Genomic DNA, 24,142 nt, shown 5'->3' with positions numbered 1-24,142 from the left:
ACTATGCTGGGTGCTGAGCTTGTAAATAAATAAATAGGAGATACTGTGATTAAAGAGTATGTCTATTTTATAGCAATTTTTATATTCTATTTCATGGAAATTAGAGCTCTCCAGACATGAAATGGATTGTTTTGGAAGATGTGTGTTCCCCCCCCCCCCCCTTCCCCAATTGAAGATTCTTAGGCAGAGGCCAGATGATAACTTCTTATTGCCCTTAACTACAGGAATTCTTTTAAGCCAGACATTGATTGGCATTTGATCAGATTCTAAAATTGCCATCATTTGACTTAAGAGCAGAACAACAATAATTACTAGTACCTACTAAGTTTACTAGAAGGATCTCCAAAATTGTCAGAAATTTGTTAGGTTTTTCATTGATATGTCATCAAAAGAGGAAGCAACATCTGCAGAAACAAAAATTTATCATCTGACTCAAACAGTAATAAACATTATAGATGAAAAAATGAGTCCAGGTCAAAATGACAAATCATAACCTTTATTTGATTTCCAAAATATGTAGCAGTTTGGAATGGCTCTCCCTATAAGGCACCAAACTTAACAGGATGTCATCTCCTTATATAAATTTTAGTCTAACAAGATGATTGGCTCTGTGGGAAATTAAGTAAGTAGCTATCAGTCTGACTCCATTCTCATTCCAAGGTGATTTTACATTACTCTTGTCTAAACATTCTATGTTCTAGCTAAATACTACCTGCTATTCCTCATGATAATTTTATCCCTGCTTTTTGGGGGGGGTAGAGAGTGGAGGGGGTGCTTTGTTGTGATTATCTTCCTGGAATGACTCATCTTCCTTCTTGGAAGCTTTTACTCCATTCAAGGGGACCTTTCATTTATTCTCCAGTTATAAGTCTCCCCATTGTTTTGTAAATGTTTTCTATTTGCTCACCTGAGTACATGTAGTTTTCCCCCTGAATGTGAACTCTTTGCCTGATACAGGGTTGGTACTTAGTAAAAATCTGCTCAATGTTTGCTTGAAGGGGAATGCTTTTTTTCCCTTTCATTTTTCTCTTTGTATCCTGAATGCCTTGAGACACTGTCTTGGACTTAGGTACTTAAACTTGCTGAAGTTTTCGTCTAAATTGTCTTTAAGACACACAGCTTCAGGAAGAAAGATTTCTTTAAAAGTGCTTTAATAAATAATTTCTATTCAGTGTACATTATTTGCTAAACCTAAGCATTTAGTCACAGATTGACTAGATTATATAGAGAAGATGAAGTTTCTTTCTTGACTACTACTTTGGCTAGAAGAATGGTAGTACTAAAGAAGAATGGGGATTATGAGAGTCACTTTTTGATGGGCTGGGAAGGAAAGGAAAGAACAAGTTGAATTGGTTATGACATGGCACACACTTAAATGAAGATGACTTGAAAGTATTCTGTGATGCACTTCTTTGGTTCATAGACAAATTATAGCATGAAGCCAATTCAAAAGTCAGGTTTGGCTATCTCTTGACAATTACCTCAGAATATGAATAAAGGTACTGTAATCACCCAGTGTCATATTTTTTCTTTTTCTTTTTTTTAAGTTTTTCTTTATTTTTAAAAATTCATTTTATTTTATTTTCAATTCTACACTTTCTCCCTCCCTCCATTCCTTGTCTTAACCATTGCAAAGGCAAGATATATCTTCTTTTTTTCAAATAACCTATCTCCTAAGATTCCTCTTCCTTTGTTTCCTTCCTCTAGGTTTATGAATTTCCATTCTCATAATAAACCAGGTCATTGAAAGTATACAAAAAAAATAGAACATAAAGGTTTTGTTCTTAAGTTTATTGTGTTCATTAAGCACTTCATATGTTCAAGACACTTCTGAGGCTAAAGATAGGAAAAGAACAATGTCTTTGCTTTCAAGGAGCTTATAATTTAATAAAGTAGATATGATTGAGACACAAATAATTATATACAAATTACAATAAGTTGAGTACTCTTTAGAGATTTGAGGAACGAGGAACTATCTTTTTGGGATGAAGAGAAAATGCTTCATGAGCAAGATAGCACCTGAATTAAACATTCAAGAATGCTTAGAATTGCCTTAAGAGGATGGGGAAAGTTGGTGGGGGAGAGGACAAGGATGGGAGATGAATGGATGTGTATGTCAAGCATAGAAAGTGGCATGAGCCAAGATACAGGGACAGAAGAGAACAGGATGAGTTTAGGGAGCAGATTTCCCATTGTCAGGATATAAAGTTCATGAAAGAGATTAACGAGAAAAAGTCTGGAAAGGTATCTCAGGCCCTGGGATGCAGACTTTAAAAAAAAATTGTTCTTTTCCCCAATTACATGTTAAAACAGTTCTTAACTTTTTAATTCTATTCCCTACCTTTTTCTCCTTCCCCCTTCCCTGAGATGTCAAGCAATCTGATATTGGTTAATCATATAAAAGATATCCATATTAATCATACTGTATATGAAGACTTGAAAAAGAAAGAGAAAAATAGTATTCTTCAGTCAGCATTCAAACAATGTCAGTTCTTTGGAAGCAGATAGCATTTCATCATGAGTCCTTTCAGATTATCTGGGATCATTGTATTGCTGAGAATAGCTAGGTTATTTATACTTCTTCATTGTATAGTATTGCTGACAGTGCTTAGTGTTCTGGCTTTGCTCACTTTGTATCAGTTCATGGGAGTCTTTCCAGGTTTTTCTGAAATCATCATGCTTGTCATTTCTTTCTTTTCTTTTCTTTTTTTTTTTTTTTTTTTTTTTTGAATCTCAAGGCATTTGGGGTTCAGTGACTTGCCCAGGAACACATAGCTAATAAGTGTTAAATGTCTGAGGGCAGATTTGAACCCAGGTCCTCCTCCAGGGCCAGTACTCTGCTTACTGTACCATCTAGTTGTCTCTTTGTTTGGAATGTTATAGCACAATAATATTCCATTACAGTCATATTCAATAGCTTGTTCAGCCATTCCACAAATGGTGGGCATCCCCTTGAATTTGAATTTTTAGCCACTTGTCTGCTAGTTTGGATTTTATTCAGTTAGCAGTGAGGTGTCTCAGTCTTCATTTTTCTTATCCTTTCTGCACTTCTTTTCCTGAAAATCCATTCCTCTTCCTAACTTTCCTGTTTATGTTGAAGATTCTCCAAAAAGGCAGGCTCAGAATCATCTTGCCTCTCCCTCATCCTTTATATTTTATCACAATTATCAAATTGTGTCAATTATTGGTTCACATTTCCCATATCATCCCCTTCTTTTCACTCTAGTTTTCACCTTAATTCAGCTCTTATTTTTCTCTAATACAGTGGTCTCCTATTGATCCCTTTTGCCTCCTATTTCTCCTCTCTAATTCATCCTTGACATGTTTGTCAAATTGATCTTCCTAAACAAAAGTTTTAAGACCATGTCACTTCCCTGCTCAAGAAGCTTCAGTGAATAAAATGCACACTCCTCTGACATTTACAGACTATCATGACAGACCATTTTTCTGGAGTGATTTTACATTATTTTCTATATGCAGTCTGTATTTTACCAAAGCTGCTTCCAGTATTCCCTTTCTCATCCCATGCCTTTGTTCAGTCTAGCCTATCTCATGACTTCTGCCTCTCAATCTTTACCTCATTGCCATCTCCTACATTAAATTTTTGTTGTTCTTTCCACTTTCCCTTCCTCTTCCCCCACTGTTTCCACAAATAAAATTGAATGAATTTGATATTTCCATCACCCTGGTCACCTGTCTTTGGACATTTCAGCTTATCAGAGCCTTTCCTAAAATGTGATTTCCAGAATTAAATACTATGCTCCAAATGGAGGCTAATCAGGATTGAGAGCAGAGGGACTGTCATCTGGATGCCATGCTTCTCTTAATGTAGTTTAAATCCTTGATGCATCAGCTTTTTTTTTTTTTTTTTTTTTTTTTAACTTCCATAACATCGTATGGCCTAGATTTAGTTTGACATTTAGTAGCTAACCTTTCCTCCCCCCCAATATTAGACAACTGTTATCTAGTAATGTATTTGCCACTTGTAAAGCTGAATTTTTGAATCCAGTACAAGACTTTATAGCTTTCTAAGATTTCATCATCTTGGATTTTGGCCCAACATTGTCACCTGTCAGGGTCTTCCTCCATTTTGACTATAAATATGTCAACCGACAAAACGAGCAGAGTCCACAGATTCAGGGAACAGTTTCATCATTCAGGATTTGATATTTTTAAATGGACTTCTGAGAATGAAAGAGGAGAAAAACTTCTTCTCAGAAATGTTACAATTTAGCATAATTATTATCCTGTGTCTACTAGAGAAGTAGAAGGATAGTACAAGAATATATTTAATGGATAGACGAGATTTGGGGGCTGGTTGCATGATGCTTTTGCTTCTTTTACAAATATTAATCTAGCCACTGACATTTTTAGCTATTGGATAAAAGGAAAAATGTAGAAGGTTCTTTAGAGACATTGCATATTCCTTTCCAGACAATTTGATGTTAGAAAGGTTCTTGTACTTCATGGAGAATATCTATTTATGTTTTTTCCTAAGTGAAAATGTACAAATGTACACTGTCTTAATATACTACAGTGTAAATTCACAGAACTTATTTAATCTTTTTTTCTTTGCAGATATTTTATAAAATGTCTAATGGTTATGAAGATCACATGGCTGAAGATTGCAGGGATGATATCGGTAGAACGAATCTAATTGTCAACTACCTCCCTCAGAACATGACACAGGATGAATTACGAAGTTTGTTTAGCAGTATTGGTGAAGTTGAATCTGCAAAACTTATTCGTGATAAAGTAGCAGGTAAAAATTAGGCATTTTGTGGGGGAAAAATTGTTTTAGTTATACTAAGCAGCCTACACACACACACACACACACACACACACACACACACACACACACACTCCATTCTCCTTCCACATACAGAGTAAGTACATTGCTGCAGGTTGGTTATAAAGTGAAATTATTTTTAATATCAAATTCTATTTCCCTTTGATTTTTATTAGGTATTTGGAAAATTAACTTCTTGATACAGCAGACTCATAAAGAAAGGCTGCAGAATATGGAGCAAAAATAAGGATATCACAAAAATAAAGGGTTTCTGAGAGCTACAAGAAAGGAGAAAATGGGGGCAGCTAGATAGGCAGTGGATAGAGCACCAGCCCTGAAGTTAGGAGAACATGAGTTCAAATCAGATCTCAGGCATTTAACACTTCCTAACTCTGTGACCCTAGACAAATTACTTAACCCCAATTGCCTTAGCCCAAAAAAAAAAAAAAGAAAGAAAGAAAGAAAGGAGAAAATGATTACAATACAATACAAGGGTATCGGTATTAGACAAGAAAATTTATATGGGAAGTTTTTGTGTCCTTTCCCTTTGTCCTGCTCTGTGAGCTGAGAAAATGAGAGCAACCTGCCTATGGCTAAAAAGGTTGCTTTGGGTGATTTTTGGGCCCCAGAGCAAACTAGAAATATGCACATGTTTCTAGGAAGGTTGTGGCTCTGAAGACTTATAATGAGAATAATTCTCAATCTTGGAGGGAAATCAAGGTTATATTAAATATAGAACAAAAACATTGCATTTCGTAATTTACATATGGATCTTTCCTTGAATAGAGTCTATTATTTTAAAATAGGACTTCTTTGAAAGGGAGAAAAAACCAGTCATTCACTGAAAATTAAGTATTCCTATCAATACCTTCTTTTAGAAGCAGAGTGGTCAGTTTATCAGCAAAGTTGAATGTGCATAACTTAGAATAAAGCAACAAATAAAATTTCAGCATTTTTGTAAAATGTCAGTGTGTGTATGTAGGAGCTTAGAACTTCAAACTTTCTTTAGCTAAACAAACTGTTTGCTTTTCTTTCTTCCACTTATCTTGCTCTTTGGCTAGTGCAAGTCCTAATAAAGGCTTGGAAACCTTGTTACTCTGATGTTCTTCCTCTTATCCCTGGCTGCTTTCATGTTTCATAAAACTATTTTGCCCCTGTGAGCAATAGCACTAAAGTCTGTCTTCAGGTAGAAAGTGAAATCCAAGTTTTGGAGAAAACTCTTGGAAGTTCCCTTATCATACTCATTCCTAGCTGTCTTTTCCAGCCTTGGGAATGTCGAGAGGGGAAGCAATATAAAGAGAGACTCACGTAGTGATACAGATAGTAATTTGAAAGATCAATTTGGGAAGACTTTCTTATCTTGGGGCACGAATTTACAGAGTTGTCTAACACTGGCTTATCTATGGATCTTTGAATTGTAGATTTAAAGTTGGAAGAAAGGGTCTTATAGGTTAAAACAAATCCTCATTTTAGAGATGAGGAGACCTCTTGTTCTTGGTTAAGTGACTTGTTAACTAGATCTCTAGTAAATCTAATCAAAAGGATTTTTAATATAGTTAAGGGAGACAATATGTTCTGCATGACTGTATAATGTATGTATAATAGGCAATTTGTTTCTTGCCTTTTCTGTGGGTGGGTAGGGGTGGAGGGAATAAGAATTTGGAATTGAAATTAAAAAAAAAAAAAAGATTTTAAAATAAAAAGGATGAGGAAGAAAATTAGGTATGGATATTCCCTAAGCTAAGTACTACAGAAAATAGACAGGAAGAAGAATACCTAAGATACCTAGAACTTCATAAGAGAAAAAAAAAATCTAAGAGAGGAATAAGTCACAAGAGCTCTAGTCTCGTATCTTAACCTTACTGTTGCCCCAAATTTAGGCAACAAGTATAAAAACCATTGGTTCTGATTCAGAAAAGCAAATTTAACTTCATAAATATCATTGAGGCTTGCTTAGTGGAGTGATATAATTATGCTTTGGCTCTGTCTGGGTCATCAATATGATCCTTCACAGCTTCATATGGGCTATTTCTGTGCTTATATTGGTCTGATCAGCCACATTTGAATACACTGTACATTGACCTCAACACAGTGATATTATTTTGGTCTTAGAGCACAAAAGACAACAACTAACCAACCAATTAAATAGCTTATTCTAAAAAAAACAAAACAAAACACACACACACACACACACACCAAAAAAACTCTGGGATATTTAAAAAGGATGGATGCAGTACAATTTTATACTAATAAGGTATATTGAGGTGAGGAAATCCAGGAATTAGAGAAGGAAATCACAGTAGACAACATTTAGTTGAATAATGGAATGGAAGCAGAAGCATGTCCTACAGACTATCTGGGACACATAGGGGAAAGAATTGTTTGGAAAACAGATCTTATTCTTGGCACAGAGTTGTGATAAGGTATGATTGGTGTTTGATTTATCCTATTGTTTCCTGAAGCACTCTCTGCCAAAAGTGGAACAACTAGCACCTTCTTGCTTTGCTGTGGTAATAGTTAATACATTATCTTTTTCTTGCCCAGACCTCTTCCTCCTTCTCCCCCCTTCCAGGGCAAGAACTGTCTTTTTGTTTTTGTCTCCCTGGGATTTAGCATAGTGCCAGACACATAGTAAGTGCTTAATAAATATTTATTGATATGTTCACATGATAGAATCCTTCAAAAAGTTGAGAAATTAACAAGTTGAAAATCGTTTCTGGATCTAATTCTTAGTAAAGAGAAGATCTGGGGGCTGGGATTAAAAATGATGGGGACTTTTCTGAGAAGGTGACTACTCCCTCCTAAAGTTTGTGGTAGAGAAGAAGGGAACTGGGTATTATTTGATATATGCCTTAGATTTGGCGGTTCAGATTTGAAAAGATTCAAAGATATGCCAAGCAGAATTCTACTGCATTTCCCATTCTTCTGGGAAAGTCAGCCCAAGAGGAATGGGAAATTCCTAGGAGGGAAATCCCAAAGATCCAAAGGAAAGACACAGATTCCATTGAAAATGGAAAATGGAAATCATCTAAAGAGGGTGATGTGAATGGATGCACAGGGACATCACCAACTTTTTTTTTCCCCCCCTGAAGCAATTGGGGTTGTTACATGCCCAGGGTCACACAGCTAGGAAGTATTAAGTGTCTGAGACTGGATTTGAACTCAGGTCCTCCTGACTAAAGGACTGGTGCTCTATCCACTGTACCATTTAGCTGCCCCTGCCCACCCCATATTAGTTTTTAAAATATGTCTAAAAAGGATGGAAACAAGATCAAGAACCAGAGGGTGACTATGAGTTTCAAATGATCCCATAAAAATATCAGGGATATACAAAAGGGTAAGTTAAGACTAGAGAAGTCAACTGAGGAAGCTTTATCAGAGAAAGAAATAGCTCCCTTTCCTGGAGTGAATAGAATGGTGATAGTGCCTGGCAGCAGAAAATCCAAGCTGTATTTGTGTTTTGTCTTTTTTTCTTTCATAAGGAGAGTCCTTTGAAATAAGAATGAAAGAATCAACTAGCTAACTGAGGGGTGAGACCTCAGGTAAATGAGGAAATAGTAAGAGTGCTTTTTGCTACCCTGAATGAATTCCCGCCCAGATGAATTACATCCTTGGGTACTAGAAGAACTGGCTATTGTGATTGTTAAGTGACTGCTGGTGATATGTGAAAGATCTTAGAGAGCAGGAGAGAGAAAGCAGAACTAGAAAAGGGAAAAGAATAGATTCTGTAAACTATTGGCTGCTAAGACTGATTTTTATTTTTGGTGAAATTTTAGTTGACAAATGTCCAGAAGAGGAAGTGATGCTTATAGAGAACCAAGATAAGTTTGTGGAGAACAGGTCATGCCAAACTAGCCTTATGTCCCTTTTTGGCAGAGTTTTACTAAACTGATAAATTAAGGGAATGTTTTCATTAAATCTAGTTTTAAATTTAGTTAACCTTAATTTTAGCTATACTATCTTTGTGAGGAAAGCTGGACAGTAAGAGAGGTTCAGAATGTATTGAATTGTTTGACTCTGTATAGTCATTAATGGTTCCATGTCACTTGGCAAGAGGTCTCCAGGGGAATGTAATGAGATCTGCACTGGACCCTGCATTATTGAATATTTGTGTCAGTGACCTGGATAAAGATACCAATGACATATGTAGCAAATATGCAGGTGCCAGAAAGCTGGCCAGATTAGCTACCATCAGGAATTATACAGGATACAGAAGAACTTAATTGGCTAGAACATTGAACTAAATCAAATAAGATGAAGTTAAGAAGGAGTAAATGTGCAGTCCTACACTTTAGCTAAAAAAAAATAAACTACATAAATATAAAATGGGCGAGTCATATAGAGTCATAGATAGCAGTTTATCTGAGAAAGTGGATTGAAAATTTAATTAAAAAAAGAAAGAAAAGAAAATTTAATATAAATTTCTAGCCTGAGATGGCAGTCAGAAATGCAAATGAATGCAACCCTGGCTTACAGAAGAGAAGCACAACTTCCAGTCCTAAATTTATAATCTTGGGAAGAGCAAGGTGATCAGAGTATCATAGTCCATTGTGAGTGCTACATATACAATTGAAGAGCATCTAAGAGAGGGGTGAGTTAGCCAGGATGGAGGAGGGATTTGTGTCCATGGCACATGAAGGAATCCACATAACATTGAACTCTGTGGACAGAAAACCCTAGGATCAAGCCTCTGAAAACAGAACTGATAACAAGAAGTGCAAGTTGCAAATCCCCAAATTTAGCTTGATACCAAGAAAAACTTGGTAACAGAGTTATTGGAAAGTAGAATGAGTGTGAAATAAGGTTATAAAGGTTAAGCGACTTGCTCAGGGTCATATGAATAAGTGACAAAGCTGGGATTTGAATCCAGCTCCTCTAATCATGTCTGGTCCTAAGAGCTGAGTTGTCTGGGTAAGGAGAGCCTTGAAGGACTGAGAAGAACGTGACATGAATATGCAGCAAAAAACCAAAATAAAACCCAAAAACCTATATATAGGTTTAGTTTGAGTTGTATATACATTTATATATTTCTTTAAATATTGCTCTAAATGTTGCCATATTTCAGTTCTTTCTGACTCTTTGTTACTCCATCAGGGGAAATTTGTCATTCCTTCTCTGGCTCATTTTACAGATGAGGAAACTGAGGCAAACAATTATGTGATTTGCTTAGGATTATACAGCTAGTAAGCCCCATTTTAACTTGAAAAGAGAAGTAATGTGACTCCAAGGCTGGCACTCTGTCTACTGCACCATCTATCTCTCCTCCCTGTTTCCACTCCCTCTCTATAACATGCCTTATTTAAATACAACAGTTATTATAATGATACTTTGCTAGCATGTCTTTTTAAGTAGCATGTGCATATGGGCTGCTTGTGTATCTTAAGTTCTATTCCCCATCTCTCCTAGCTCTCTGGTTTATTTGTGGCTTAGAATAGAACAGATTGGTTCCTGTCTTTAGATAAATGCACTTAGTTCCTGGAAACTTGAGATGTGACTATGAAATTTAATATTTCCGGTAAGAAGTAAGTGTTAGAAGTCTGTGTCTCTTTCTTATTCCAACATGCCAGTCCTTCCCAAGCACATCAAAGTTGCTACTTCCAAGTTTATAGGATGGAGGGAAATTCCATTATGTCACATTTGTTCTTTACTTTTCTCACATGTTAGTATATAATTTCAGTTCTTGCTTGTATTAACGAATTTTAGAGCACTATATTAGTGGCTTTATTTATACTTAACCTTTTGGTGAATTCATTCATTCTGGTTTATAAAGGAATGTGAGCATGAAGTATATATAAGTCATGGCCTTGGTGAGGTCAGTTTCACTAAGAAATAATTCTAATTTGGTCAGAGCCTTTGAAAGCCGTAAGAATATTACTATGTAAACATAAGCTACATTTTTTTTTAGAGTGTGATGTCATTGAGCCTGACTCACTTCATTAAACAAAAAACAATTTGGACATCAGATTCTTTAATATTTAGTAGTATGTTCTCAATCAGCATCTATAAACTATCCAAAATAAAGTAGAAAAAATCTAAGAATCTGATAATATTCTTTAGAGTTCCCATAGACTAGGATCAATAGCCAGAGGACTCTACTTCAAAGGTAGAGTGTTGATTTGAGGCTTTGTACACAAAGAAGATGTATGATTGTAGACTGATTGTACCAAAGTAACCATAAGATTCATTTTATTTAAGTGTTTAAATTCATTGTTTTTTCTTACCCAAGATCCAGTCTTCTTTGCTCTAACCTTAGAAGAGATTATTCACAACTTCAACTTTTAAAGTTCACAATATGCTTTCCTTATAGTAACTTTCTGAGCTAGATAGTACAAATATTATTACTCTTATAAGTGAAGAAAACTCAGAAAGATTAATAACCATGACCCAAAGTCATATCACAAGTTTCTTTTTTTTTTCTTTATAGCTTTTTATTTACAACATATTACAAATTTCTGAACTAGGATTTGACACTTGACTCCAAATCTAGCTATACCACACAGGTTTAGAAAATGTAGTTAATACTTTTGAGAGCTGTTTTTTATATTGATAACTTTTAAGACTAATTTTTAGTCATATATGAATCTAATGGTGTTTATTTATATCAAAGCTAATTAAAACATATACTTTATTAGGAGGTAAGAGACCTTCAAAAATGTGGGAGCTTCTTTTAGTATGCATTAGCCATTATTTTACTTGCTCTTTTCTCTGGTAGGCTGAGCTTCCGCTATGGCATATCTGTAAAATATGGTCATTAAAATAGGCAATCCCTAATGGCACCCCTAATTCTAATATTCTGTGGTTCCATTACCTATTTCAAAGACATGTACACATAATGTACATGTAGTATATGTGTATGTATGTAGATGTGTTCATCTCATACTCATTCTTTCTCTCTCTCTCTCTCTCTCTCTCTCTCTCTCTCTCTTTCTCTCTCACACACACACACACATGCTTAAAAACTCAACTATAGTAAAAATAACATAACTCAGCTAGATACTATCTATACTGGGTCTTCTCTTTGCATCTCATTCCCCTCAATCTTATTCCCTAATCTGTAGAGTACTATAAAATACAATGTAAATATCTTATTAGAATTATTATTATGAAACAGTAGATCAAAAAATTATGTCCTAGACAGGATCTTAAATCATAGTTCAATAAAAATCACAAACAGGGAAGGTTTGAACATATTTTGCAACTCAGTGATCTGAACCATCTTGTTGTTCACCATAATGCTACAATACAGATTTCTCTACTTCATCATGAAGGCTCTTGATTTTGTGCTGTAATTCTGGAGCAAGGGGTGTCTCTTGGATTCTTTACATAGTCTGGTTAAATATGAACCCTCTCAACAAAATGTTTTTAAATAACTGAAGGAAATAATAAGTTTTACTTAGAGGTTGGTGGAAAGAAAATTGGGCTCATTTGAAGTGAGAAGTAAGGTCCAGTTATAAGGAAGCACCAACACCAGTGACTTGAATTATTGATAGGACATTAGCAAATATTTGGTAAGCATTGTGCACACAGCCAGTGCAATTTTAGTTTTGGTAGAATTTGGTATGCATGTATGCTTCTATATCTGTGTCCAAGGAGATGGCTTGGGAAGAGAGGGAGATAGGGAAGGCTATGACTGCCCTCTATCTCCTTTTTGAACCGTTTTGTCCCATTTTCATTGACTTTGTAAAAAAGGATCCAAAGCTGCCCAAACCCACACAAAGAGTCTATCAGATGTCTGTAATGGTATTTGAAACATGTACACAGGAGCTGTTTAGAGCACACTGGCCTACTGTCACTGCAGTTGTGCTTTCCTTTCTGGCTGGGTAGCATCTGCACAGTCCTTATTTCCTGTTTGTCTGCCTTTCCTGAACAGAAGCCAAGACTTTTGCCTGCTTGGTCATATAAGTTATAAGCTAAATTGTTAATTAAAATTCAGATTGATTTATGTACCAGGGTTGGTTTAAGAACTGTTATTTGGATTGTAAACCCTGTGGAGAAAGTATAGTGCCATGAAACAGAAAGTCTCCCTTTGAATCCTGTCTGTGCTATTGAGTATGCCTTTGTCACCTAGAGATGACATGTCTGAAGACACCAGCTTCCTCTTCTACAAAATGAAGTTGTTTCTGAATTCACTTTTCAGCTCTACATCTGTGATAACTACTTTAAAAAAAATCATGAAAAAATATATTGCCAAGTTTTTATTTGTAAAAACAGAGTATTATTTTGCTCTATAGTGGTGTTAATGGTTTTGGACTGGGAGTCAGGATCTCTGGGTTCTAATTTTGTCTATGTTACTAATTAGTAGGTGAGTTATTTCTGTTCTCTGGATCTCAATTTTCTCATCTGTAAAATATGGTAATTGAAGTAAGTCATCTCTATTGTCCCTCAGCTACAAGTACATATAAATATATATATGTGTGTGTGTAAACATATATTACAGATGTGTGTATACACACATAAACAACTATAACTCATTAACATAAAGTAACATTTGAGAATGATCTACAGTGTTTTGAGACAGTTCTGAGAAAGAAAAGAGCTTTTTCCTAAGTTGGAAAAGTGTTTCCTAGTTGGAAAGTGATCATATCAATTCTAGAAAAGAAGGGAATAAACATTCATATAGCTCCCACTGTGTGCCAGCTAAGTGGCTAACCCTAACCCTAAATTATTATCTCATTGGATCTTCGAAACCATCCTGGAAGACAGGTACAATTTCATTTTACTCCATTTTATATGTTGAGGAAACTGAGGTACACAGAATTTAAGTGACTTTTCCAGGGTCACACAGCTAGTAAGTGACTGAGACTGGATTTGAACTTTGGTCTTACTGATTCTAGATCTAGCACTCACTCCCCTATGCCTCTTAGCTCTACTTACTTGCCAAAAAGCTGCACCTTTGGAATTTTAAGGAGAGGATTATGAATTTGTAATTAGACAGTGAACACCTGAAATTTCCAAATTGTTTTGGAACTGTCCCTGTAAATTCTCTTTATGAGGAAAATTAACTTGGCATTGGAGAATGAAACAGAAAAATGCTTCTTAAGCATAGGTGGTACTTGAATTATCCCAGTAAATCCAACTTCATTTTACCTTTTCAGTCTTAAAATTCCAATTTTTCTAAAACTTTGTATTTGATCAATAGGTTAAAACTCTTTGTGATTCACACTTAAATTGTACATATGTGTGGAGATTGTTTTTCTTTCTTAATAGGTTGTGGTTGAACATGTCTTTTTGTGGAAGTGATTGAGATATGGAATTAGGAGACTGCTTTTTTCTGCCCCTTCTTGAACCAGAGACCTTCTATTAATTCCCCCTAACCTCACCCATTTTTTCCTTAGAAGAACTCTCCTAGAGCCCATAGAAAGGTCTTAGTGTCATGGATTTAACTTCTTTTCTTCCTCTTTTTTCCTTCTCCCCCTCACTCAGTGGCTTTATTCACTCTAAAAGGTTATTTATACATTATGCTTTCCTCCTGAAGGGAAGCCTAGTCTGACTGGAACTTTCTTTGATCGTTTTCTCATAGAATGTTTCCACTTGAGACCACTGTGTTATTTTTTTTCTGCTTTGGTTGGTCCATTAGATCTATGGTATCAGTGCTGGAATTTCTTGGGACTCAGACAAATCACCCATGGCTGTGACTTGGAAGAGGAAAGGCAAATTCTCCATGTCAGTTGGCGTTGAGGGAAGGTATATACCTTGAATCCATATCTCCATACCTGTAGTTAGAACAGCTTATTATATCTCAAGCCAACCTTCAATAGAAGCTCTCTTCTCTAGCAGACTACTTTTTCCTCCTCTTCTTCCTGTTCACCATTCCTCCTCATGCAAAGAAAGGCAACTCATTCCCCTGATCCTAAGAACCAAAGTCTATTTTTTTACTCTTTTGGGGCATCCTTCTATTGGTGGCATCTTGAGGAAGAGAAGAAAAGAATAGCTTACCTTCTCATTGCTATATCATAGACAATTGGCAGTAGAGGAGATTCTTTTCTAGAGGCTGGAACTATAGTAGAATGAGAGATACTCTTAGTATTTTGAGTTCTCAGTTGGAAATTGGAGTCCATTTTGTCATAGGGGGAAATTGACTGAATTTTACGCTATTTTGCATGCTTGGAATGCCCTTTCTTCTTACCTCCACCTCAGTCCTACTCTTCTTTTAAAATGTATTTTAAGTGCCATCTTCTGCATGAAGCCTCTCCTGATCCTTCCAATTTCTAGTGTTCTGCCTTTCAAACTGTACTTAACTACTTTGTCTATATTTGTATTTCTTGACTTTTTGTTTAAGTTGTATACATATATGTACTTGTCAAAACAGGGTAACTCTTTGAGAGTTGGGATTCTTTCATTCTTTTTACTTGTATCCCCATTGCTTGGCATATAGTAGGTACTTAATAAATACCTGTAGAACTGATTAATACAAAATTTAATTGGTAATTTTGTTTTATATTATAATCTTATCTCAGTGAGGCTTCCCTTTGTAACAAAGAAAAACAGCTAAAGAAAACTATTTGGTGAATGACAGTTGCTCCAGTATTCTGCTCCAAAGTTTCTCTGTCTTTTAAACCAAAGTTCTTGTATTCTTCAACACCTCAATCTTCATCTGTTTTCCAGGGCCAAGATTGATTAATAGTAGTACTAGTTGTAGTGATGGTAGTACTATTACAACTAATATTACTACTAATCAGGGTGAATGAGTCCAGGTTAGAATCTCTGACAGTACCCTTAAGAGAAAAGACTTTTGAAAATACCTAGGTCCAGCAAAGTGTCAGATAACATTCTATCTCTGAAAGTTCCAAGAGATCAGAATGATATAGAAGGAAACACATAGTTTATATCACTTTTGATAATATCTAATAATAGCAAGTTAAAAGTGCTTTTAAGATTTCTAAGCACTTCATAGATATATTCTTGTTTAATCCTCCCAACAACCCTATAAGATAAGTACTGTTGTTATCCCTATTTTACATATAAGAAAACTGAGGCTAGGAGAAACTAAAGGACTTGTTGCCCTCACCCCCAACTACAATTCCCATATGCATAGCTGGTAAATATCCAAGATATTATTTGAACCCAGATCTTCCTGTTTCCAATTTGCTTCTAAATACACAGCATTTGCTTGATTTTAGTATTTTCTTTTCCTATTTAAATTATATAATCATTTCATATATTGCTAATCTGGTTAAATTCATATAAGTTTTCCCATGTTTCTCTGAATTCTTCATTTTTGTCCTTTATAGAACAGTAATATTCCATTATTCCATTCATATTATTTAGTTATTCTCCAGTTATTGGACATCCATTTTGTTTCTAGTTATTTCCTATTGTAGGAAGTGCTGCTATGAATATTTTGGAATATAGGAGATCTTTCTTTGACTTTGTCTTAATACTTCACTTCAGCTAAATTATTATTTTTAATTTTTTAATTTACTTTTTAATTTTTTCTCAATTATCTGTAAACAAAAATTTAAAAACACACAAATGTTGAGTTTCATATTTTCTCCTTTCATCATTTCCTTCCTTCTTAAAAAGGCAAGCAATGTAATAAAGATTATATATGTTCAGTCATGCAAAACATTACCATATTAACCATATGGCAAAAGAAAACACTGACCAAGAAAACCAAGAATAATAAAGTAAGTTTTAAAAAATATGCCTCAATCTTCATTCAGACCTCATTAGTTTTTCCTCTGGGAGTAGATAGCATTTTTCATTATAAATCCTTTGGAATTGTCTTGGATTATTGTGTTGCTGAGAATATAGCTAAGTCATTCATACCTGATCATGGTACTTTATTGCTGTTACTGTGTACAATGGTCTTTTGGTTCTGTTCATTTCACTTTGCCTCACTTCATGTAATTCTTACCAGATTTTTCTGGAAGTGTGCTGTTTGTCGTATCTTATGACACAATAGTATTTCATAGCAGCATATACCACAACTTATTCAGCCATTCCCCAGCTGATAACCCCCTCAATTTATAATTCTTTGCCACTGCAAAAAGATGGGTTAAATTATTAAATTGGTTTCTGTATTGAAACCTAAACTTCCATTATTTCTATACAAAAATGTATTCTGCATTCTAGAGAACTCACTTGGAAATGAACCTTTGGATATAACCTATTTAAGAAAGAGAATATGTTGGATTTTCACTGTGAATTGATTCCTTATAGTTTGGGTGAGGAAAGACTAGACAAATCATATGCAAACACAAGATGATAATCAAGGCTTAACACTTGTTAAAATTCTAAATAAAATTCGATTAAATGAATATACTCAAAAGAGTGAACTCTGTGTGTGCAGATACCTACCACTTATCAGACCATTTTCCCAGGCAATACATGGTCCATTATATTTATGAGCATTTACACAAAAGGATATCACAAAGTCTCTTAGTCATTTTTTTCATTTGTAAATGAGCAATGTCATGCTGTAGTCCACAGCAGAATGTCATATATACAATCCATCTCCAGAACTCCCTTGTTAAATTCAGTTGTGTCCTACTCTTTGTGACCCTGTGGATCAATTATCCATGAGATTTGCTTAGCAAAGACTACTGGAGTGGTTTGCCATTTTCTACTCCAGTTTTGTACAGCCAGTAGCTAATTTGACTTGCCCAGAGCAACATTCCCTAGTGAGGTCCAAACCAGATTAAAATATAATTGGCAAGTATTTAACAAAATGAATGAAAATGCAATACAATAGAGATAACATTACAGTTTAAAACTAAGTCAAAATGGCATCCTCCAGGGATCCTTATGTACAGATTAATGGCCTCTCTTTCTATTTGAGTTTGATACTACTAATCTGAAATGTCTTTTTAACTATATAGTGCTTGAGGCTTTAAGTGCTTTTTTCTATATCCCTTTGATTCCTAGGTTTTTCCAGAGGAAAAATATCATCTGATATTTTTCTGAACCTAGATGTTGTAGAGATACTCCTTTCCTGAAGACAGAATTCTATCAGATATCCTAGGCTGGACTCATTCACCATGGCTTCTTGAGTTTTGATATTAAAATTAAGAATTGTGCTTTGTCAGTTTTTCCTTGAAAAAGACTGAAGGAAGATTAAAGTAACTGAGGTTTATTCTTAGATATAGGAAGAAAGATGCTAACCACAAACCCTTAGCCCATATGTTATTTCCTTGGTAGAATCCCTAAGAAGTCAATCACCATCATCATGCCTCCTTTCAGGAGAGTTTACAAGAATTTACAGCATGAAGAACTCAGCCAGCTTTGGTTTTCCATCTCTTAACTCTTTTGTCTGATTGAGTCAAAGATTTTACCCTCCTTCTATGTACATTCATATTTATTCCCTTTCTCCTCTTTCAAGAATTTCACTGTTCTGTCCTAATCAATTTTCTCTCCAAGGACCTTACAATGTCATGAAAATGAGTGATAAATTTCTTTTCTTTTTTTTTTTTTTTTAAAATAAAAAAGCAGAGGATGCCTCTATCTAGAACAAAGTTCTCTGTATTTGAGAAGTCTGACCTTGTCAATCCTGGAACATCCCATCATTTTACAGTTTTCATTCTTCCTCTCTACTCCTCAGGTTTGGGAAGAATCATTATAAAGGCCATTGCATGGTTTTTCTATAAAGTGATCTCTTAGTTCCTTATCTATCATAGTATTATCTTCCTTAGTTTATTCATCACTTCTTCCTGTATCACTCCTTCCCTTTTGTTCTTAACTTTATTTGACTATAACAACAAAAACAGTGTTTCCCACATCTTGGGTATCCTTAGGATGATTTACTGCCAGTGCATAGATTAGTTCTGGGACAGCTACAAAGCAGTCTTTTTTTTATAAATCAGTTTTGGAATGCTTTCCTTTTTTGAAAGAGTAAGGTACATCATTAAAGTCAATTGATCGAAGTTATAAGGAGTTAGCTTTGAACTCAGTTTAAGAAAAAACTAATTGTGTGTATAGATTAAGTAATTTCTAAGTTGCATATCAACTCTAGATTCTGTGAACTCTGACAACTAAAGCTGCCCATTGGAATACTCCTCTTTGAATGAAGGCTGGATGACTGTCTTTGTGGGACACTGAAGAAGAGATTCATGTACTGTATGAGAAGTTAGATTAAGAAGTTTCTAGAATTTTTGCAAGTTGGAAGAGTTTCTTCTATGACTTGGCTATCACTGGGACTAATTTGAATAGGGAAAGTGCTATTTCCATTGTGGCTTCAGGGAAAGCTACTGAACTGAAAATGACAAAGTCAGGGATGTGGAACTCCCTCAACTCGTGATGGATCAAGTGTTTTATCTAAGCACCAGAAGATAAATAGCATTTTGGCCAGCCTCCTATAAGATCAATGTCCGAGGTTCCCGCTTTCCACATTTGGACTAGATGTATCACCTGTTGTTGGCATCCATATGTGATCCATTCCAAGAGAGGAGCTTAGTTTTCTTATGATAACCCCATTTACTTGAATGTAAGAATGGCAAGCTCCTGGGATCATAAATTCGCAGCTCTAAAACACCATAGATGCCAATAAATCCTGAAGCCTCATTTTGTGGATGAGGAAATTGAGGGACAAAGATTAAGTGGCTCAGTGTCATCCACTTAAGAAGTATCTAGAGCAAGAGTGTAAAGTAGGTCTTCGTGAATCTGGAGTCGAGTGTCCTGCCTATTCTGCCCTGAAGCCTGTCTTCCATTGGAGGATTGGCATTTTCCTGGCTCTTCTTCTGTGGTAGACTGAGGATTTTCTTGGTTCTTGCTGCTCTGTTAATCAGCTTGTGTTAGTTTTCTTGAGGCTTAGGAAGCTGAGAGGTTGCCCCTTCAGGAGTGGCCTTAGGGAACACCCATGTCCAGCCTAATGGAAATAACCTGAAAGCCAGCTAAAAGCAGATCTTTTCAGAAATAGTTCTATTGTCATTGGAGTGTTTTTGTACTGAAAGAAATGAAGCCACAGGTAAGTAACTTCATTTTAAGTGATGAGAATTATGCTTCCATATTATAGTATGGCTCAGATTTTTAAAAGACAACCACCTTGTTGCTCCAAAGGATTGTTCATGAATACTGGCTCAAGGAGAGTGGACAAGATTGCTTAGACTTCTGAAAGTTTGTGAAAGTCAAAGTTCACAACTCCCCTCTAAGTCATCCCCCAAAGAATGGGAGTAGTGGCATCTTGTGGTGAGAATGATGCCAAGGCTTGTTCCATATCCTTGGCTTCTCTTCTTGTGGTTTATCATTAATAATGTTCATATTTCTGTAGTCTTGGAGTTTTTCTTATTACTTTCATTTGTTTAAATGAAAAAGATGAATAATTTAAGTCAGTGATTTTGTGATTGGAAAAGGGGTCTTGGTTTCAGGTATCTCATAGTCTCTCACTCAGTTCAAATAGCTTCATGGTACTTTCACAGGTCTGCTGGGTCATAATTAGTTTAAAAAAAGATTTTTTTAATGAAGTCTTTGGTTTTGGGGTGTGGTCTTTAGTTATTGAGGAAGATTTCCATAATATATAACCAACATCTTTACCAAAAAAAATAAACATTGGGATATCGTGGTGGTGGCTCATTTAAAACATTATATATGTTCTTCCATGCAGGACATAGCTTAGGCTATGGCTTTGTGAATTACGTGACTGCAAAGGATGCCGAAAGAGCAATAAACACACTGAATGGCCTGAGACTCCAGTCAAAAACCATTAAGGTAAAGAGCCTTTATTACAACTTACTTTCATTCAACAGAATGGTATTGAGCGCTGCCACTTTAAAAAGTGTGCCAATGACCCATCAGCTTACTAGTATGTTAGAAGTATTAATGTGTAATTAAGAGATTGTCTTCAGAGTTTTGATACTTCAAGAGAATATGTTTTATCTCCATTCTTTTTCTGTTTGAGAAATTAAATAAATAATGTGTGATGGAATCATATTCTTGGTGGTTGAAACTAAAAGTCAAACAAAAGTAAGTAGTTTCCCAAGGTTTCTTGCAACATTGTATCATCCAAATTCCAGGTTTGAAGGATGTCATTAAGTTCTTACCCTGCAAAGAGTCATTCCATTAACTTTCAAAACCACCCCAAATACATGATAATATGCCAGGTATTGTTCCTAAGATTTTCTTTGACAGTAGTCATAATCATAGTAGTAAAATTTAAAAAAAAAAAAAAAAACCCAGTGTAGAAAGGACCTCAAGACATCATTGAATTGAAGACATTCACTTCTTACATGTAAACTTCTTGAAGGCAGAGATTATATAGTAGGGAAAGGGAAAGCAGTGATTCAGAACCAGTATTGTACCAGGTACTGGGCTATGTTAATTGATTCTCACAACAACCCTGTGAGTTACAGGTGAGGAAACTGATACAGACAAGCATCTTTGTCCAGCATCACCTAACCCATTAGGCAGCTGTCTCAAGTATCCTTCATTTTTCATGGCACAGATGAAGTGATAATTAGGTATTTTGTGTTTGGTTTTAGTTGATGAATTGTCATAATCCTAGGCTTCTGTCTCCCATATAAGTCACTTTTTTTTTCTTGTTCACACTTCTGTAGTATTTCTTATCCTTTTTCCTTTTATATACCTCATCTTACTAATTGGTTCGGTTTCATGATTGTTCATCTGATTTACCACAGATAAATATTTACTAACTCTTCATTTTTTAAAATATCTTTTTATTTACAAAACATGCATGGATTTCCAACATTGACCCTTGCAAAATCTTCTGTTCCAAATTTTCCCCTCCTTCCCCCTATTCCCTCCCCTATATGGCAGGTACTCCAATATACGTTAAATATGTTAAATTATGTGTTAAATCCAATATATGTATACATATTTATAGTTATCTTGCTGCACAACAAAAATCGGATAAAGAAAAATCTGAGAAGGAAAACAAAAATGCAAGCAAACAATAACAGAAAGAGTGAAAATGCTATGTTGTGGTCCACACTCAGTTCCCATAGTCTTCTCTCTAGGTGTAGATGGCTCTTTTCCTTACTGAACAATTGGAACTGGTTTAAATCATCTCATTGTTGAAGAAAGCCAAGTCCATCAGAATTGATCATTGTATAGTCTTATTGTTGCCATGTATAATGATCTGATTCTGCTCATTTCACTTAGCATCAGTTCATGTAAGTCTCTCCAAGCCTCTCTGAAATCGTCCTGCTGGTCGTTTCTTACAGAACAATAATATTCCATAACATTCATATATCACAATTTATTCAGCCATTCTCCGATTGATGGGCATCCATTCAGTATCCAGTTTCTTGCCACTACAAAGAGGACTGCCAAAACATTTTTGCACATGTGGGTCCCTTTACCTCCTTTAAGATCTCTTTGGGATACAGGCCCAGTAGAAACACTGCTGGATCAAAAGGTATGCACAGTTTGATAACTTTTTGAGCATAGTTCCAAATTGCTCTCCAGAATGGTTGGATTTGACTAACTGCTGAATTGGACCGAAAAAAAAAATTAGAGCAAAAGGAGGTATATGAGATACACACATGCATACATTGGGGTATGTATGTGTATGGGGATAGGGAGGAACAGCTAGATGGCTTAGTGGATAGAGCACTGGGCCTAAGGTTGGGAAGAACTGGGTTAAAATCTTGCCTCAGACACTTACTAGCTCTGTGACCCTGGGCAAGTCATTACATCTCTGTTTCCCTTAATCCACTAGAAAAGGAAATGTCAAACCATTCTAGTATCTTTGCCAAGAAAACTTGACAGTATTGACATGCTATGTATGGTCGATCCATAGGTCAAAAAGAGTCAGAGAGACTGAACAACCACAGGTATACATACACATACACATACATGTTGGGGGCCATCACTGAAAGTTTTCATCTTTCTAAATGCAGTGGGCTCACCCAGATTTAGCGGTCCTACAACTCCACAGTTCTAGGAGGCATTCTATTAGATGCCATGATACCAGGAGATTGCTTTCTGTGTTGCTTCTGACTGAACATAATGCCAAAAAGGTAGTTAAAGAGGTCTGTATACACTTTTATTTACCTAGATTAGGTGCAAATGAATCTTATGGCTTCTCTTTATATCATCTACATTCTGGCCAAACTGCTTTATTTCCTTTTTGTTGACTTATTTTCGACTTTCCGTTCTTTGTGCAGACTATCCTGTGTTCCTGAAATGAACTTCCTCTTTTCAATCTCTTAGAATTCTTGACTTTTTTCAAGGCTAAACTTTTAAGTTTTCTCCAATGGGAAGTCTTTTTTGATGCTTCCAGTTGTTAGTGTTTTCTTTCTCCTTGAATTATTATATATATATATATATATTTACCTACATAAATGTTGCATCCTTCCAAACTCTTTGAGGGCTGACAGGCTTTTTTTGGCTTTTTGTCTTGGCATTCCCAGTTCATTACACAGTGCCTTGCCATAGAAGTTGCTTTTAAAGTACTTGAAGGATTGAATTATGTAAGCCTAGTGGTCTCTGGCCTTGATCATGCCTCTGAGATTTGGCAGTTGACCAGTGTGAACTTGCTAGGGAGCCCCAACAATCAGAGTCCTTCCAGATGGGCCAGGCTCTACATGTCTGCTTCCTGAATCCTTCTTCTGGACTCTATCATAGTGATTCCTGGCGGCTCTAACTCTGCCCTGAATTGAAATAAAGTAGCCCGCTTGTTTTTCCTGATGATTTGTGTCCAAAGCTTTGAATTTGTTAAATATCAACTAGCTAGCCACCTGTCTAGTGTAACTTAGGTACTGAAATGGCAGGAACGATCTGCCGGAGGTTGCCATCATCTTAATGGTTTCATATTTTATAGATAATCTTTTACATAGTGATCATTCAGCTTAGATTACAATGCATGAAAATAATTACATGTTATCCTTTGGTTTATAGAAATGTGCTTTGAGGTGTTACTTGTGATTTATCAGCTCCCGGTTGGCTGGTTCCTTTGGTCTCTTTTGATGTTTGTATTGGCCTGGTTACATGAACTAGCAGTAAGGCTTTTTTGAAATAATTGTCTTAGTTGTTGTTTGTCTTTTGTTTTCATAAAAGACCTGTCACACCATGGGGGCTTCCTGACTCACATGCAGATAGGATTGTAGTGAGACAGAGTTTGATGCAGGCCGGGGACACGGTGGATGACCTTGGTATCTTCAGTACCTTACCAAACTCTCTCAGACTCCCTGGTGTCTGCTTCAGTTGCCCTCATGAGTCCTAGAACAAAATGTTCTCATTTACCTATTTTGTCAGGAAAACTCTTCACATGCTTGTAGGTAGACACTCCTCTAACGCAAACCATGAATTTTGAGGACTGTCAGTTTGTGGACCCTTAACTGGTCTGGCCTATCTGCCAAAATGGTTTACTGCGGTGTGTCCTCTACACCTGTTACAGCCTCTTGGAGCTACAGATGAGAATTGAGTACAGGTAAACACCAAAGGTGTATAAGCAGTCTT

At 35.8% G+C, this 24,142-nt stretch overlaps 1 protein-coding gene across 3 annotated transcripts in view; it reads left to right on the top strand.

Moving 5' to 3' along the window:
• Nucleotides 1–24,142, top strand: part of ELAVL1 (ELAV like RNA binding protein 1) — a 69,412-nt gene that overhangs the window by 22,708 nt on the left and 22,562 nt on the right. For all 3 annotated transcript variants that reach the window (XM_051972458.1, XM_051972456.1, XM_051972457.1), the window contains 2 exons: nt 4,579–4,762; nt 20,328–20,431. In XM_051972458.1, the coding sequence (XP_051828418.1) occupies nt 4,591–4,762; nt 20,328–20,431 (276 nt within the window). In that variant the 5' untranslated portion in view covers nt 4,579–4,590. The remainder of the gene's footprint in view (nt 1–4,578; nt 4,763–20,327; nt 20,432–24,142) is intronic.

The sequence above is a fragment of the Antechinus flavipes genome, chromosome 1 (genome assembly GCF_016432865.1).
Source record: "Antechinus flavipes isolate AdamAnt ecotype Samford, QLD, Australia chromosome 1, AdamAnt_v2, whole genome shotgun sequence".
Lineage (NCBI taxonomy): Eukaryota > Metazoa > Chordata > Mammalia > Dasyuromorphia > Dasyuridae > Antechinus > Antechinus flavipes.
Note: the sequence above shows the minus strand (reverse complement) of the source record. Positions and strands in the feature narration are given on the sequence as shown.